This window comes from Ranitomeya imitator, chromosome 5 (assembly GCF_032444005.1).
Source record: "Ranitomeya imitator isolate aRanImi1 chromosome 5, aRanImi1.pri, whole genome shotgun sequence".
In the NCBI taxonomy this organism is placed as follows: Eukaryota; Metazoa; Chordata; class Amphibia; order Anura; family Dendrobatidae; genus Ranitomeya; species Ranitomeya imitator.
Genome location: NC_091286.1, coordinates 433,359,995 through 433,379,124, shown reverse-complemented (window position 1 = coordinate 433,379,124; position 19,130 = coordinate 433,359,995). Strand labels below are relative to the sequence as shown.

Here is a 19,130-nt window from a genome sequence, read left to right as displayed (position 1 = left end):
GGAGAAATGCGCGCGTGATTACTTCTATAAAAGGAAATGTCAAGTTTGCTGTGCAGAAGCAGATTTCATCTGGGAGACAAAATGGATCCTTTGGTTCAGTCTGGTCTCCACAATTCCCCCCTTTGACATATTCTTTTATTATTTGTCATAAATTTTTGCATGAAGCTTGTGCATTTTCTTCTTTATGCGGCAGTATACTAAAATATAAAAGAAAATTAGTACGGCAATAATAAACTTTATACTCTTGCATCTATTACACAAAATTTATTTGTGCATACTGAGATACCCTTGAGTACAATCTTGAATAACACATATATGATTACAATAATCATAACTATATGTATTATGCTCTGCATAATCCCGGCAACCCACCCACCGATCCCTCTGAACCAGTTGGCTGGGTTAAGAAAAGAAAAGGTATCTGACCACCAGCTATCCTTATTCTGGTCATTGTCTTTGTCATACTGATCTCTGAGTCGTTGTACGTCCTTTAATTTAAATGTCATACTCATAGTACTATTCGGGTCTATATAATGACAGCAGGTGGGTCCAATGATTTGACACATACCCCCTTGTGAGGCAGTTAGGTAATCCAATACCAGGGTATGTTGGTTGACGACTATTATAAGCTGATTCTGTACAGCTACACTAGTGTTTAGTATATCTAATATATCCCAGATCTGATCATCTAGATAATCCGTGGCTCTAACTAATTTATCCCACATTTGTGTTAACATAGGATAAATAAAAATGGTACTAGCAATTTTGTTGGGAATTCCCATTTGTACTATATGCGGCCTCCCCGAGGGACGTGGTGAGTTATCTGCAGCTCTTTTATACAGTGTGTGCTTGGGCACGGCTTGCATATTCACTTGTTTATTTGAAATTATGAAAGTAGCTGGGGTTAGGCGTCCTAATGTACAAGTACCCTTTATACCTACGGGAAGCCATTTATATGCTCCTTCTCCGCATATCCAAAATGTACCTTCAGGCAGATCCCATAGAGCTGAGTGCTGCAATACCAATCTGTGAGCCAAATCCACAAAACTAGATACATTTTGAAGTATACACCAAGAGGGTTTTTGTCCCAAGGGGCTACAGTACCCGGCTGCGGGATTCCCACACACATGCATTCCGTTGACATACTCATCAGATTCATTACAAACCAGGTTCCCCGGCTTACTTGTACAACTGTTATCATCACCTTGGGGGAACAACTCAGAATGTTCCCATTTTCTATTATGTATGTATCTTTCCAATACTACAGGTTTGAAAGCATCAGAGGGAGGGGCGGTTGTACTGAAACTGAGCTGTAGATTTTCTGTGGGGACCTGTCCTAAATTAGTTAATCCAGTCTTATTCCTAGGGACCCAGGCTCCACCCTTATAGGCCAAATATTGTAGATGTGTACTACTCCCTGAGAGATTACCCTGCCACCAAGGAAATTCTACCCATCCCACAATCGGTATGGCGATTGTAGTATTCCATAGCCTAGTATTACCAGTTTGGTTGTTGGCCAGGTTGTCTGAACAATTAGGCCAAGCGAATATTTCTTCTGCTGATACGGGAACTGCTAGAAAAGGTATACTTGTGGCTGATACCGGCGAATGGGTACAGATCCAACAATCTGTCAGGGTTTGTGTATTGTTTAACAAGTCGTGCACTAATTTTCTATGATGTTGTACGAATCTATTGTTCAAAGGGGCTAAAGAATTTAGTCTTTCCCATGCCTTCGTTGTGGTTAACATTATTAACATCAATATCATGAGTTTTATACTGCTTTTTTGCAATGGCTTGCATGTATCCATGATGCCTTTCCTTCAAGCTTGACTGATGTAGGTGTTGTCAACAGGACTTGGAAGGGTCCGTCAAATCTTGGTTCAAGAGCCTTTCTGGTGTGTCTTTTTATATAGACTTGATCACCTGGTTCCAACTTGTGACTTCCTTCAGTGTTGTCAGGATCTGGAAGGGAAGCAAAAACTTGTGCATGCACCTTAGTTAATTGTTTCTGAAGATTTTGCACATAGGAAGTCAGTGATTCAATATTTAACACAAGTTGCTGTGGAAAATAACATCCTAAATTGGCAGTCCTGCCAAACAAAATTTCATATGGAGACAGTTTAGTCTTACCCCTTGGGGTATTGCGTATTGAGTAAAGGGCCAGTGGAAGGCATTCTGTCCAAGGCTTTCTGTATTTTTAATTTTAAAGTTCCATTCATGCGTTCTACCTTACCAGAACTTTGAGGATGATACGGAGTGTGTAACTGACTTTCAACACCCAACATTTTTAGTACATTTTGAAATATTTCTCCAGTGAAATGAGTACCCCTATCTGACTCGATCACTTCAGGGAGACCATAACGGGGCACCAGTTCGGTAACTAGCTTTACAGCAGTGTTTTTAGCTGAAGCCTTCCGAACTGGATAGGCCTCTGGCCACCCCGAGAACATGTCCACACACACCAACACATACTCATACCCATTACTCTTTGGCAGCTGGATAAAGTCTATCTGTAACCGTTGAAACGGGTAGAGAGGTCGGACATGGTGCTTCATAGGGGTCTTTGCTGTCTGTCCGGGATTATGTGTCAGGCATATAGCGCATGCAGCACAATAGTCTCTTGCGTAGTTGCCAAAACCTGGAGCCAACCAGACTTGCTTTGCCAGTAGTGTCATTGCATTTGCAGACACATGCGTAGGGTGATGTAATCCACCAACTACTATCGGGTACCAGGCTCTAGGTAGACATATTAGTCCATTTTTCTTCCAAATTCCCTCTTGTTCTTCTGCCCCTTCCTTTTTCCACCTGTCCCTCTCCTCTTCTCCTGCATCTTCCTGTGCTTGTCTCAGTCTATCTTCAGTATTTTCTGTGAGGTTTACAGTATGGACCTGTTGTAAGGGTTTGACTGCTGCTGCTTTGGCTGCTTTATCAGCCCTATCATTTCCCCTAGATTCCCTAGTGTCGAGTCTCACATGTGCAGCTACCTTGATTACTGCTACTTCTTTTGTTTCTTGTGCAGCCTCTAAGATCTGTTTGATCAGAGAAGCATGTTTTACAGGTTGTCCTGACGCTGTCATGTAACCTCTAGCTCTCCAGATTACTCCAAAATCAAACACAATACCATGTGCATACCTAGAATCAGTGTATATATTAGCTGTCTGATTCTCAGCTATTTTTAGAGCTTCAATCAATGCTGTTAGTTCTGCTTCTTGTGCAGACTGTTTCGGTGGAAGTGGTTCTGCTTTGAGAGTTTCAGATTCTGACACAACTGCATACCCTGTATGGAAGTTACCTGTGTCATCTGCAAACCTACTACCATCTATAAACAGCTCTAAATCTGGATTTTGAAGTGGTGTTTCGGATACATTGGGTAAGCCTACCGTTTCTTGTAAAATGAGCTCTGTACAATCATGTGTGTCTGTAGGGAAAAAATTTGTGTGTGTATCAGTGTCCTTATTCCCCCCTTCAGACTCGAGAGGTAGCAGTGTAGCTAAATTGAGAGTCTGAAGCCTTGCAAATGTGATAGTGGAGGGTAGCAGCAAAGAACACTGAAGCCGCAAATGTCTGGCCATGGAGATGTGTTTTGGTTGGACCTGGTTTAATATCCCATAAACATCATGTGTAGTTTGAACTGTGAGTGGATGCTCTAGGACAATTTCTGATGCTTTGTCCAACAATAGTGAGACAGCAACAACTACACGTACACAGGTTGGCGCTGCTCTAGCTACGGGATCTAACCTTGCTGAAAGATATGCAATTGGTCTTTGTTTCCCTGCATGCTTCTGGGTAAGAACTCCTGTAGCATGGGAATCAACTTCTGCAGCCATAAGCTGAAATGGTTTGGTGTAGTCTGGTAGCCCTAACGCTGGAGCTGAAACAAGGGCATCTTTTAATTGTTGGAACGAAATCTGACCTTCTTTTGTCAACAAATAAGGTTCACTTTTTACACAGTCATACAGTGGTTGCATTAGTTGACTGGCATGTATAATCCATTGTCTACAATGAGACACTATTCCTAAAAATGCTCGTAGCTGTTTATGATTTCTAGGCTCATTCATCTGTCTTATTGCTTCAGTTCTTTGAGGTGTAAGATGCTTTTTACCTTGAGAAATGCAATGACCTAGAAAGACCACTTTGGTCTGACAAACTTGTAGCTTTTGTCTATTCACTTTACACCCTTCTTTTTCTAGAAAACATAGTAAACTCACAGTGGACCTTTCTGCAGTTTCTAGATCTGGGCAGCAAAGTAGTAGGTCATCCACATACTGCAAAATTACTACCTGTGGTTCGGGTTCAAACCTCTGAAGGACTGTTTGTAGGGCATTTGAATAAAGAGTAGGGGAGTGTATCATTCCCTGTGGAAGGCGTGTCCACGCCAACTGTTTGCCCTTAAATGTAAATGCAAACAAATGCCAACTGTCTTGGTGTAAAGGAACCGAGAAAAATGCATTTGAAAGATCTATTACAGTAAACACTTGAGAACTGGCTGGTATCTGTGATAGTAACGTATGAGGATTGGGTACAACTGGGGTGATTGGATCTAGAACTTTGTTTATTTCTCTTAGATCATGTACCATACGATATTTGGGCATAGAACCCTTATCAAGAGTTCTCTTCTTGACTGGATACAGAGGAGTGTTAGCAGGTGATTGTATCTCTACCAAAACCCCTTTCTCTCTATATCCCTCTATCTGTTTTGTAATCGCTAGTTCCTGCTGGGCACTCACAGGGTATTGTCTGAGCTGTGGGAGAACAGTTCCTGGTTGCACAGATAGTTTTACAGGAGAGATATGCAATAATCCCACATCAGTGTCACCCTGTGCCCACAGTGTTTCTGGGACCGTTGAGAGGTCTAGATCTGTGGTGTACTCTTTTTCTTCAGTATAATCCTCAAAAGCCTGAATTCTGACATATTGTTCTAATGTTTCTGCATCATCAGGGATAGTCAGCATGACTGTGCCATCTTCCCTAAAATTGATGTTAGCTTCTAATTTCTTCAAGACATCAGTTCCCAACAAACATGTTGGGGCACCTCTGGCATACAAAAATATGGATGCAAAACATTTAGGTCCTAAGGAGACCTCTAGGGGCACAGTGTATGGTAGTGTTTGAATTACCCCATCATAACCCTCAGCAAAAGTTGTTTGTTGTGAAATATCTTCCGGGTTTGGAAGAAAATCTTGATTCAAAATTGAGGAAGTTGCACCTGTATCTATCAAGAATGGAATCTCTCTCCCCCCTACATTCACCTGTATTATAGGTCTTCTAGCTGGTAGGGAAGTTTGTAACACATTGAGTCAATCTGAATCTGGTATGGGACCATCCACTATGGATGTCTGTTGGATGTCTGAGGGCTTATTCTTTGGTACAAATTTTCCTGATTTTATGTCTGCCTGCTTCTTTCTACATTCTTTCTGGAAATGTCCTGGTTTCTTGCAGTAATGACAGGGAAAATTATGTCTTGCCCTTCCACCTGTTGTGTTTGCTTGCGCTATTCTGACAGGCTTATGATTTTCTCTTAAATCCAACTCTATCCCTACGGCTTTTTGCCTGGCCAAGTGTGGGTCTTCCAAGGTTCTCCAATCAGGAGTTGCAGCCTTAAGTTTTTCCTTTACTTTTGGAGACAATCCATCTATAAAGGTTTTTGTAATTAACCTCATCATTCCTGGAGCGGTTAGATCTATTCCTTCATCTCTAAAATTATTCTCTACCCCTAGATAATATTCATCTACCGATTGTCCAGGTCTCTGAGCCACCACTCCCGTTGTTCCTCTCTGCCTCTGTTTCTGCCTCATGAAAACTATTAAATGGTCTACAAATTGTGTTCCTGATTCTATCGTTTGTAAGGCACCTTGTCCCGCTTGTCCCTCTTGTAGCTCCTGTCCCACCTGTGGCCTGTGTCCCTGTAGATGTGTTAGCAGTTCCTGGAAGAGACCAGGAGTCATTTTCATTCTACATAATTCCTCTCCATCTGCCCAGACTCCTGCATGAGTCTGCATAATTTGCTGTATATACTGTGCGAATCTAACTGGGTACTGGGTAGGATCTGGTGCATTATGTAGAAGAGACATTCCTTCAGCGGGGGACCAAGGGAAGTATTGTCGGGTTTGGTGATATCTAGTTGCCATTGCTCCATCTACACCAGTTTCTCTGAAGGGTTTCGGTACTATCCTAACAGGAGCTAACAATTGATGACCTCTGGGGGCCCCACAGGCAGAACATTCAGTTCTCCAGTCTGGATTCTGCTGGCCACAATTTTTGCACACCCATCCTTCCACCCCATTTAACCCAGGATATAAATTTGGTTTGGTTTGTCCTCCTTCAGAAGGTACAAATGGTTGAACATTCGGATCTAGGTAAGGAGGAGGAACTGAATGAGTCGTGGGACAACATTTTCCCGTACCCATACTCCATTTGGAAGTGTCTGGATCATACTTCCAATTCTCCTCTTTAGCTGTTTTTGAGACCTTTATCATACAGTGTATGATTTCTTCCCACCCATTGTCTTTGATAATTCCACCTCGTTCTTTACTCAGTCTTTCCCATTCAGTGCTAAACATAAGTGCTTCTGAAATTCCCAATTTTTCTCTTACCCTTCTGATCTGCCTTCTGACTGTCTTTCCACATCTTTCCTGTATGATATCTTTTGCTTCTACTTGTCCTAAGACGGATTTTGTCTGTTTATTTCCCATTTTTCTTTTCAATAATAGCTGTATCTACCCTAGGTGACGTTTGGACAACCACCTCTCTGGAGTGATGTCTCGTTGCCTTCTCTCCTAGGGAGCTAAGATATTGAAGGGCTGATCTGCTCCGTTCTTTCTAATGTGCAGAATAAACTTGATTCCTACAATGCACGCAAACAGGATCAGCAACACCAAACAGATCACCAAACTCTCCGTCTCTGTTATCATACTTGTCCCAGGCTCATGGACCCGTGTCCTGGGCTCAATCTATCAAACTCTTATCCAAAAATGAAGGAACAAGTTTCTCAAAGAGAGTCAAGCATGGGCGGAGGTCTCCCCGAAAGGACGCAACCACATGACCCAGTTAGGCTGACTTCACTAATAAGACTTGTCCTAACAATTTCGGCTTATTGTTCTACGTACTTTTATCCTTCTTTCATAACATGCCACAACCTTCACACTTGTTCACACACTGCCAGGGACAGGACTCATAAATCTATACAATATGGTAACCCGAGTTTTATAGGTATCTACTCACTACTAGACTAACCCAGCGTGACACGGCTCGTAGAGATCTTTCGGATAATACAGGGCAGATAAAAGAGAACTAATAATGTCTCTTACCTGGCCAGGTTTTTCAATTCATTTGCCGTCCATTATCCCAGATCTCCGTTGTCCGTATCCGTAGGTGAATCTCGAGTAGACACTCTCGCCTCGGGTCCCTGTTTCGGGCGCCAAGAAATGTTGAGTCCTCTTCCGTCCCTGGCTTCCTGGATTGAGGAATCCAAGTAAATGACACGCAGCACAAAGGTTGTGTGTTCATAAACAGGGGTAGCCCCGGAGCACGCCTGCCTCACTGGGCGCTGCCCCTTCTTTATATAGTAAGAAGTTAGGCATTTACAGACATGCGCACAAGCGCTCATATTTCATAATCACTTACAAAGCAAATCTATACTAGTGAAAAGTTACAATATCTGGTATGTGGGTGAAAGGCTACAATATCAAGGAGAAATGCGCGCGTGATTACTTCTATAAAAGGAAATGTCAAGTTTGCTGTGCAGAAGCAGATTTCATCTGGGAGACAAAATGGATCCTTTGGTTCAGTCTGGTCTCCACACATGCAATCACATTAAAAGGACTTATACCCAAGATTACAAGTAAACCACCTGCATTGTCTGTTTACGAATCCAACTGCATCTGAATATTTCATATATTCTAATGTCATACAGCTGTGTAATGCAGTAAATGGATCCTCATGTAATCAGTGTACAGCACATAATATGAACACTTTGAATGGAACTCCCTACTGAGCTCTAATATGTGCTCGCTGCTTAACTATCATTTGTCTGTGTCTTACACTTTGTGTAAAGAAATATTTGTGTGTAAATATTTAGTTCTTCTAGTAAATCTTCACATTTCTGAGACATAAGAGTAAGGGTATGTGTCCACGGCCCGGATTGTCGGCACTTTAGACGGAGCGGAAAACCTGCTCTTCCCAAAGCGCCGCCCCCTTCTGTACGTGCGGTGATTCCGGATGTGTTCATTGTACACATCCAGAATCGTCGCACCCTATATACAGGACTATGTTATTTACCTTGCGGCGATGGAGCGTCGCCACAAGGTAAACAGACGTGCTGCGTTCCAAAAAGACGCGCCGCATGTCCGTAAGCGCATGTCCGCCAGATGCGTGTTCGAACGCATAGTGGAGACGGGATTTCATGAAAATCCCCTCCACGATGCTGTAACATCTGGACGCTGCAGGTTGAACGCTGTGGTTGTACGCAGCATCCAATCCGCAACTAATCCGGATGTAATCCGGCCATTGGACACATACCCTTACTCTGGTATAACCGTAGGACTGCTTGTTTGTGTGGTCACATTTTTGTTTTTGCCCATCTACAGAGGTAGTTGCATGGATTTGCATGTCGACTACTTTTTTGACAAGGACTTAATAAAGCTTCATGGCTCATTCAGATATCAGTGATTTCTCTCATACCAAAAAGAACAGTCTGAGTTTCATCAGTGTTTTTTTTTTTTATCAGATTCAGCAGAGTTTGATCAGTGCCAGTTTTTGCCATCAGAGTATGATCAACTTTTCTCTGATGCAAAAAAATGTGACGTGAGTGATGGAGATTTTCAACCTTCTCATGTCCTTGAAGAACGGACAGCACACTGATGGCATCTGAATGCTGTCTATTGGCGAGTTTGATTCTAGGCTCAGATAAAAGTCGGACTTGTGAACAGCTATAATAGGCACAAGTTCTATCCACAAAAAACACGGACAGAACTTATTTGAGAAACATTGATGTCTGAATAAGCCCTTATATGTAGGGTATAGAGACATGGTGGGGTAGACGGGCGCCCAGGTCTGCTAGCCAAGACCTCATGGACCAGGGATCGTCCCGCCAAACGCCCGCTCTCCCTTTAATGTGGGCATAATTCTACTCAGACAACACAGGGTGAGGGTAAAACAGTGTGGTAATACTTTATTGAACCACAAAACAGGCAGATAACATATTGCAGAGTCCCAGCAAAATTCCCCAAGATGGTGCTCATTACAGAGTCTCACCCTTCTGCTGACTCGCCGAGATAATGGCAGATGTTACGTCAGATCTCCCAGGGTCGGCTACCCCACCTGTGGTACACACACAAAGAGGAAGTAACGACAAGCATAGGAAGATGACAGTCCATTGAGTCCACATAAGGTCCAAGGTCATTTGACACGAGAGTCACAAGCTGGCTTATCTGTCCTAGGTTTTTTCCTGTGGCATGATAGATCCGTGTCCCTCGTGATAGAGCCATGATGTAAAATGGCTGCTGTCCTTTCTCTGCTCCTTTGGGTGTTTTGGCAGAATATCCTGCTGTCTCTCTGTCTCTGAGTCTCTTTATACAGATACATGTAACCTATTTTTAGATTTACCCAGTGTCCTTCAGTCCACCCTCACAGATAAGGGGAAGAATGGTGATGACCAAATTGCCTTGTTTGATTATGTAATCTATTTGCATAGATTTTCCTCCTCTGTTTTAAAAATCAACAGACTATCTGGGCTAGACAATGTATAATTAGCATATCAGTAGACCTCACTATTCATCAAGGATAAGAGCACACCTTGTTATATCAAATATCTGCTTACAAGTCAATATTCCAGGATTACACAAGCAAAAGTCTGTTTTCTTGACCAACCAGAAATCAACACTTAAATTCAAAAGCCAAGATACAGATAAAAAGTCAATTCTTCTTGGTCTGCTAAACATAGTCACCTGGGTAATTAAGATATCATCTGCTTTCTTCACATAGGGGTTTCTATGCATGTTTTTCATTTATAGCTATGCCAGATTTACACCACGTTGGTTACAATATTTTAAGGCCAAATAGGATGTAGCGGTCTGCCAGCTGTAAACGTTTGGCAGATTTTTATCAGTTATTAGCAGTTATTCAACTAATGCCAGCATATGCCACAGAACTGTAAAACAAAATTGCATAAACTCATTTTTACTCAATGTTGTTTTGTTATGCAAATTAGCTTTACTGATTATCCATGGAATATGGTCATATTTTTCTGTTTCTTTGGGAGTATGGGAAGAATAGAGTTGAGCTGGGCTTGCGTCATATTTTTTTCTATATCTATGCTTAAATGCATTATTCTCCCTGAGACAGCAGCGGCCGATGTGTGAGTAGGCAGCTTTCTCAAAAAGAACATATGAGTGCTCAGCTGAGTGAGTGATTCTGTGTATGGGAAATTTGGCTAAGATGGCTATCGACTGAACGATTGGCCAGATTCTCCCGGTTTAAAGATACAAGTTCCTTGCAAATGTTCCCCTGGTTGGATCATAACCCCCTGTAGCCAGTGACCATTGCGCCATCCAGATTGGTCAGATGATACAGATAATCTTTTGAGATTCTAGAAGAAAATAAACTATTGACAGATTTAAAAGAACCATATTGCGCATTTTTGGAACACATGATTGAAGAGCTTGAAAAAATAGCATTCCAACATTTAGCAGCAGCTTACAACCTGATTTAAATGTAGATTGTTGGAACATCCCAGAAGAGAATTAAGCAGATTTTTAGGATCCAACACTCAGTGATTGTTCTCCGAGCATGTGAGAAGCAGGATGACATTCTGCGTAAATTGCAGCTTCACATGTAAATTGGCCTTGGAAGTGTTTAATCACATTTTAGAGTGATGTGCGCAGAGTTACACCCATCCGAGACAACTGTACCCGTTCTATCCACCTTATCCTTACACAGCGCAGAATGCTTTATCCGTACGGAGTTTTCTGGATTACCAGAAGTGCAAATCTCCAGCCACATTATAAATTGCCAACCTGTGTTCTGTGTGAAAATTCACATTTAGATGCAATTCAGATTAGGTCACTTTCATAATTTCACCAATTCCAAACATTTAAAAACGTTTTTCTCATTCTCGTTGATTAAGCACTGTAGTGGCCACTTTTTGCCTTTCATTATCACTCTAACATTAATGATTTATTCAAAGGCCCTATTCCTCTAAACGGCACAATTAGAAGTTTGGTGGCGAGATGGTCACGCATGCGCACTGTCTCTCCATTTATTTTGTAGGCAGCTGACCGACAGCTGTAGGCAGCTGGTGACACAGCTGGGGCAATTATTGGGTTTGCTTCAGAAGTAGTAGGGTAGCCAGGAATGTGAAGGAACGAAGTGAACTGTGCAGCAGTGGTCTCAAACATGCGTGGGGGTCAAGCGCAACTCCTGAAGCTGTCCACTGCAGCCCACGCGGCACTGGAACTCTCAAGAGAACCTTGTGACAGGATGAGCGGCCCTAAATGACATCATGGTGGAGCACAGTGTGCAGGTGAATATGGAAATACATGTACAGCACCGATGAGGACACCGGCTCACAAGCAACGTTGGCACCATCATCAGCTGTATATTATTACTGGCAACTAGGGTTGAGCGACTTTTACTTTTTTAGGGTCGAGTCGAGTTTCGCGAAACCCGACTATCTCTAAAGTCGAGTCGAGTGAAATCGTCCGATTATGGCGAAAAGTCGGGGATCGACCGAAACCCAATGCAATGTCAATGGGAATTTTTTTATATGTTTTTTTTATTCTCTCTCTCTCTCCCCCCTCCGTCCCTGAACAGAAAAGCTGGTGTTACACATTGCAAATCGCTACAGCGCACAATCGACAAGATGACGATAGGCGTCCACGCCCCTAAGACCTATGTCATCACTCTGCCCACGCTCCTTCATTGGCTGAAAAAATGGCACCAAGTGCATCATACGAAATGCGACTTTGGCGCGAAAGTCGCGTACCGCATGGCCGACCCCACACAGGGATCGGGTCGGGTTTCATGAAACCCGACTTTGCCAAAAGTCGGCGACTTTTGAAAATGAACGATCCGTTTCGCTCAACCCTACTGACAACCTGTGAATCGGCCAAGATTGGTATTAGCACTGATCTTGGCTGTTTAATCCCTTAGATACTAATGTCAATCATGGGGTGGAGGTAGTTGATATGGAGGCTAAGTAGTGGCCTCCAGGTTATTCGGCTATGGTGGCCTCTACGGCCATGCAATAAGCAGGGTCTAATGGGTGAAGTACAACTGTAAAGTTGACAGATCTAATATCCTGCAGTACAAAAGTATATCAGCGATTTGGCAAGTAAAAAATATAAAGACTAAGTAACAAAAAAAATGGGAAAAAAATTGTAAACTTATACTTCTGGAGTGATTAAACCAGAAAACTGAACCATAACCCATACAATAAAATAAAAAACATGAAAAAATATAGCTTTATCATTATAATGTCATACAGAAAAAATGAAATGAAAAAGTGATCAACAAGTCCTACTGGAAAAAAAAATTGTATCACTGAAAACGTCACCTCGTTTTGCAATCAATGTGGGCCGTCAACCTCAAATTTTTTTAATGGTCCACCTACCCGCCTGAGTATGAGACCCGAGCTCTACAGCATAAATATGGGTAAGGAGTTTTTAATGAAGGCTGTATTAAAGTGGCTCAATTTAGCCTTTTGGAAACACATCAATTACAGAATTCAGTGGAAAGGTGCCTGTAATTTAGAATGCAAATTGCCTCTTCAGAGAAAAAGAGGACTTAAACTCTATAGCGCCACCTGTTGGAAGTAGCGATCCTACAAGTCACAATCAACTCTTTGACGAGTCGTGCAATATGACTTAGGATAAAAGCCAAATCAATATCTCAATTCGCAGACACGGTGTTTCGGGCTGTTGGCCCTCGTCAGTGCGAAGCATGAGAACTGATTTGGCTAGGTGAGAGGCTCTGGACTGGAGTCTAATGGGTATCATTTCTCCTTATGGAGAGTGACATACCATCTCTGGCTTGTCAAAGTAAGGAGGCTTATTCGCCCTGCAATGCTCCTCTGGGAAATATAATATGTAAATTGCCTCTTCAGTCCATAGCATCTCACCTAGCCAAATTAGTTCTCATGCTTCGCACTGACGAGGGCCACTAGCCTGAAACACTGTGTCTGAGAATCGAGATACTGATTGGGTTTTATCCTAAGTCATATTGCACGACTCGTTAAAGGGTTGATTGTGACTTGTAGGATCGCTACTTCCAACAGGTGGCGCTATAGAGTTTAAGTCTTCTTTTTCTCTGAAGAGGCAATTTGCATATTAAAATTCCCAGAGGAGCATTGCACGGCGAATAAGCCTCCTTACCTTGACAAGCCAGAGCTGGTATGTAATTTAGAAGACATTTTTTGCATTATTGATGGTGGTACTACAGAATTTATTTTACTTACGGTAACTTCTACACGCCAGCCTTAGTATTGTCACTGGCTGATTTTTTTTGTAGACCTACACAGTGCGTACATGCTTCCTCTACGGCCTTAGGGTGTAGCATTCAGGTCCTTGTTGCTGTGGGCCTTTTTCAGCCTGACAGAATGTGTTTAATAATGTGGAAGACACATACCGCATGGGACTATGCAAGGCAGCTAGAACATCTGTCTCCTGATCCAAGTGATAAGAGGAGGTTTGCCTGGAAGCGTTTCATAAATACAATTGTGCCACTGTTCCAGATTTGCACTGTTGCAGTGCCAGATTGTCAGATGGAACAGATTGCCAGCTAATGAAGCCAATGTAACACATTTACAAGAAGACTGAAACACAAAATGAAATGAGAGATGTGTGTCATAACTGACTGCATAGCAGATTGTTTGACTGGCACCTGCTAACTTTTCACTATCAGTCTAATACTAGATTTAGAACTGTGTAATGTATTGGTACGTCTGTGGGCGCCGGTGACAATGGAGATGTACAGTGTGTTCAGAACTTTTTTTTTCTAACAACTATTTAGTATTCATTGCTATATTCCATAAAACAGTATACATTCTTATTTCAATGGTTATATTGATTCTAATTACAATAATTAAAAAATAGTTAATAATTTATAAATCTTGGAGGTTATCATTCCGGTTGTCAACATAATGTACCCCTGTATAGTCTGAGACTGATAACGCAGTGTCAGTGCTTGCTGAGCGATAACTCATTCATAAGGGGGGTGTCAATTTATTCCTATATTTCCAGAATAACTGAGCTACAACACTACATGGATCTAAAAAAAAGTGCTTCAAAATTGTTAATTTCATGGCAAACTACCAATTGCTCTTTAAGCCATAGCTGGCACTTTATCAGTGCTATAAATTGATAATTACCACACATAATTTTAGACTTATAAGCCTGTGAATTGTTCTCAAAGCAGACTGTCTCTCCTTAGTATCTACAGAGCATCTAGCAATTCCACACCGATGTCCCTTTATTGGCCAAATGGTAGGAGCAGTAAATCAGCAAAGCGGCCCATAGTCATGTTCCCCATAATCATGTTCCCATATTGATGTTCCCCATAATCATGTTCCCCATAGTGATGTTCCCCATAGTGATGTGCCCCACAGTGATGTGCCCCACAGTGATGTGCCCCACAGTGATGTGCCCCACAGTGATGTGCCTCACAATGATGTGCCCCATAGTGATGTGCCCCACAGTGATGTACCCCACAGTGATTTGCCCCACAGTGATGTGCCTCACAATGATGTGCCCCCATAATGATGTGCTCCGCAGTGATGTGCCCCATAATCATGTTCGCCATAGTGATGTGCCCCATAATCATGTTCCTCATAGTGATGTGCCTCACAATGATGTGGCCCATAGTGATGTGCCTTACAGTTATGTGCCCCAGTGATGTGCCCCCCAGCGATGTTCTCCATAGTGATGTGCCCCATAGTGATGTGCCCCACAATGATGTACTCCACAGTGATGTGCCTCATAATGATGTTCCCCACAGTGATATGCCCCACAATGATGTACATCACAATGATGTGCCCCATAATGATGTTCCCCACAGTGATGTGCCCCACAATGATGTACCCCACAGTGATGCGCCTCGCAATGATGTGCCCCATAATGATGTGCCCCACAGTGATGTACCCCACAGTGATGTGCCTCACAATGATGTGCCCCATAGTGATGTGCCTCACAGTGATGTGCCCCATAGTGATGTTCCCCATCCAGTTCTGTTAAATTAGCTTGTTTCCTCTGGTGAGCAGCAAGCTTCAAGTCTGACCACAGATTCTCAATTGGATTAAGGTCTGGGCTTTGACAGAGCCACTCCTAAACATTTACATGTTTCCCCTTGAACCACTCGAGTGTTACTTTAGCATTTTGCTTTGGGTCATTGTCTCCTTGGAAGTTGAGCCTCCTTCCAAGTCTCAAATCACTGACAGACTGAAACAGGTTTTGCTCACGAATATTCTTGTACTTCACACCATCTATCTTCCCCTCGACTCTGACCACTTTACCTGCTGCTGAAAAACATCCCCACAGCATGATGCTGCCACCATCATATTTCACTGTGGGGATGGTGTTCTTGTGGTGATGAGCTGTGTTAGTTTTGGCGCCAGACATATTGTTTACCTTAGAGGCCAAATAGTTAAATTTTGGTCTCATCTGAACACAGCCTCTTCCTCCATACATTTGGGGAGTGTCCAACTTGTTTTTTGGCAAACTCAAAATGAGCATTACAATTTTTGTGTTTAAGTAAAGGATTTTTTTCTGCCCACTGTTCACTATGCCTATATTTTTCTCACTTCACCAACTTACACTATTTAGTGCTGATGCATCACACACAAATCGGATTACAAAAATATTTACACATAGGTTGTAATGTAACAAAATAGGTAAAAAGCCAAAGGGAGGATATCTTGGCAAGCCACCGTAGATTCTGCTAGAGTTTCCCTTTAAGCTGATGTTAATGAAAGTAAGTGAAAGCACATCTGGTATAGTTCAGTCCATTAAAAGGGGACAATCTTGAAGATGAAGCTAATGATGACATTGGCAGAGTTTGGCATAGTGTATCTATGTACAGCCATTTAGCTAAGTTTTTTCCCTCAGTTGCATCTCATAGTGTCACAGCTGGAAGGAACTAGAGGCAGGTGATCCCGCCAGCCATAATTAGCTTATTCACGTTCTATCCTGGTGACTAAGCACTCTGTCCCATGCACAATCACTGAGCACAGTTCTAAGTGTTGTATTGATGGCATTTATTTTACAGAACCCCAGCTGAAAGGAATTGTGACAAGGTTATTCAGCCAGCAGGGCTACTTCCTGCAGATGCACCCAGATGGCAGCATTGATGGCACCAAGGACGAAAACAGCGACTACAGTAAGGAAAATCACCCTTTTATTTCACTTATAAATCATGGATAATGCCTGTTGAGTTTCCTATCAGGGACTTTGTTTGCACAAAACCAAATTATTTTATTTTTTTACAGAACAGCTGTTCATTGCAGCATTAACGTTTTCACTGCTAGAACACAGTGATTTATTGCTTTGAATTTAATGAATGAATGTTGTATTATCAGCTTGTTACGCAACAGAAATTCATAGTTTTATATGGTGTAATAAAACGCTGATACAATGTTATTGCTAAAGTACTGTACCTATGAAGACCCCTGCAGTTACCGTACATTACATCTTATTACAAAAAGAACCTAATGAATACTGCACTGTTAAGTAATCTTATGCTTCCATGTATGTGCAGATATTGATGCTTACGCGTGTGTGTGTGTGTGTATATACAGTGTGTATATATATATATATATATATATATATATATAAATTTAAATCCATGTTAAGTTTCTTCTCCCTAGTGAGAGCCCTTGATTAAATATGTATATCACACAACTGCAGCGGATTGTAGTCTTGCTGGGGATTGTAAGACATCCAGCTTGCCTTATCTGTACTAAGCTGTTGAAATGCAGATGAATAAAGCAACCCTCTGGTTTGACTGAAAAGTGTAGTATTATCTTAGGAATGCTTATAGAAGTTCTCTCAAGAATTTTTTAAATTGCTAAATAGTGATGAGCAAACGTTCTCGGATATGGTGTTATATGAGCATGCTCAAGTGCTAACCGAGTGTCTTTGGAGTGCTGGAATAATATATTCGAGACCGCGCGGCTGCATGTCTCTTGTCTGTTAGACAGCCGTAACACATGCGGTGATTGCATAACAAACAGCCGGGGGACTTGAACACATTATTCGAGTATGCCAAAGACTGTCGGTTAGCACCAGAGCATGCTCGGATAACGTCTCATCCGAGCACGGTCGCTCATCACTATTGCCAGAACCGTATATGTAATGTAGTGTAAGTGTCTATAGGTACTTACCACAAAATGTTCCTCGGTTTCCTGCTGCTCTTCGGTTAAGCTTCATCTTCTCACTTACCTGGTTGAAATTCCGACCAGCCGGGTCACACTGGGGGTCTGTGTTGTGTGTGTGTGTGTGTGTGTGTGTGTGTGTGTGTGTGTGTGTGTGTGTGTGTGTGAGAGAGAGAGAGAGAGATTTTGCATTGGGTTTTGTGTTTCGGTCAGCTCGACCCTATATGGAATGACTCATCCTCTAAATGCTGTAGTCAGAGATTGAGAGCAGTATTTAACTAGTTAAAAGCCTCGGATGGAGCTCTGCTCCACACATGGCAGTTAGAGGTAGATGATGGCTGAATATCACAGCCATCATCTGCTCGGAAAGATGTGTCAGGGAGGCGAAACATGACATAACTGTGCATCATATGTCTGTAAGGAGTTACATTTTGGTAGCAGCATTTAATACTGATGGGTGTTTATATGTTTTTACCTTTTCTTGCTGATATTCTAATCTGCATACACCACATTAATGAATACAGACTCACAGAATTTCTGCTCTTAACCTGCATTATAAATGCTAATTAGATTATTACATGAACCCCAGATTGAGGGCTTTCTCTGATAGATCATTGTATTTTCACTTCAGCCCTCTTCAATCTAATTCCTGTGGGTCTCCGGGTGGTTGCAATACAAGGAGTGAAGGCCGGACTCTACGTGGCGATGAACGGTGAAGGATTTCTCTACAGCTCAGTAAGTCTCATGGTTCCTCATCTTCTCTCTGCAGAATAATGTAAAGAAAGCTACTAAATGATGGATGCTGAAAGCAGGAATGACATCGAATATAGTAACTTAGTGGAGACAAGATATAATAAATGGCAATGAGATTATGTAGAATGAAATATAATAATTCTGTGTCTGCTTATATGTGTAGAGTAGAAGAAGATGGAGATCATATGTTGTATAACCCCTTAGTGACCGCCAATACTTCTTTTAAATGACCTGAGATATAAGAGAATAGCATTCCCGTGCAGGGGACAATCCAGCAGCTGTCGGCTGTACACTATGGCTGACAACTTGCTGTATCAGCCACGATCACTGTTGGCACCGTCCATATCTGTTTAACCCCTTAGATGCTGCTGTCAATATACCTACCTCATATAAATGGTTAACAGAATGTGTGGGCTTCCTCTTTATCCCAATTGGTGCCCTCAGATCATGATTGTGTGGTCCTGATGTTTGCAATGGCAATTCATGACCAAATAGCGGCCTTAGAGTCTGACGGCTGTTGTAACCTGTTCAGAAGTTACCGTATTTTTCGGACTACAAGACGCACTTTTTCCCCCCCAAAAAAGGGAGGAAAATTGGGGGTGCGTCTAATAGTCGCAATGCAGGCTTACCATGGCGGCAGAGGTGCGGGGATGAGGAGGCGCAGTAAGCGGGGTCCCTTTCTCCAGTGAGGTGATGCAGCAGCCCGGTAAGCAGCAGAGCCGGGTGAATCCTGTTGTTATCGGTGGGGGCGGCCATCTTCCTGAAGCCGCGCGTGCGCAGATGAAGCGCTCTGCTTCCTGTGGCTTCAGGAAAATGGCCGCCGCAATCTCCATCTGCGCACGAGCGGCCTCCCACGGCCATTTTCCTGAAGCCCCGGGAAGCAGAGCGCTTCATCTGCGCACGCGCGGCTTCAGGAAGATGGCCGCCCCCTCCGATAACAACAGGATTCACCCGGCTCTGCTGCTTACCGGGCTGCTGCATCACCTCACCGGGGAAAGGGACCCCTCTCACGCCATAC

General features: G+C 42.6%; 1 protein-coding gene across 4 annotated transcripts in view; it reads left to right on the top strand.

Moving 5' to 3' along the window:
- FGF12 (fibroblast growth factor 12) overlaps positions 1–19,130 on the top strand; it is an 803,689-nt gene that overhangs the window by 545,397 nt on the left and 239,162 nt on the right. For all 4 annotated transcript variants that reach the window (XM_069727121.1, XM_069727124.1, XM_069727123.1 and 1 more), the window contains 2 exons: positions 16,255–16,365; positions 17,991–18,094. In XM_069727121.1, the coding sequence (XP_069583222.1) occupies positions 16,255–16,365; positions 17,991–18,094 (215 nt within the window). The remainder of the gene's footprint in view (positions 1–16,254; positions 16,366–17,990; positions 18,095–19,130) is intronic.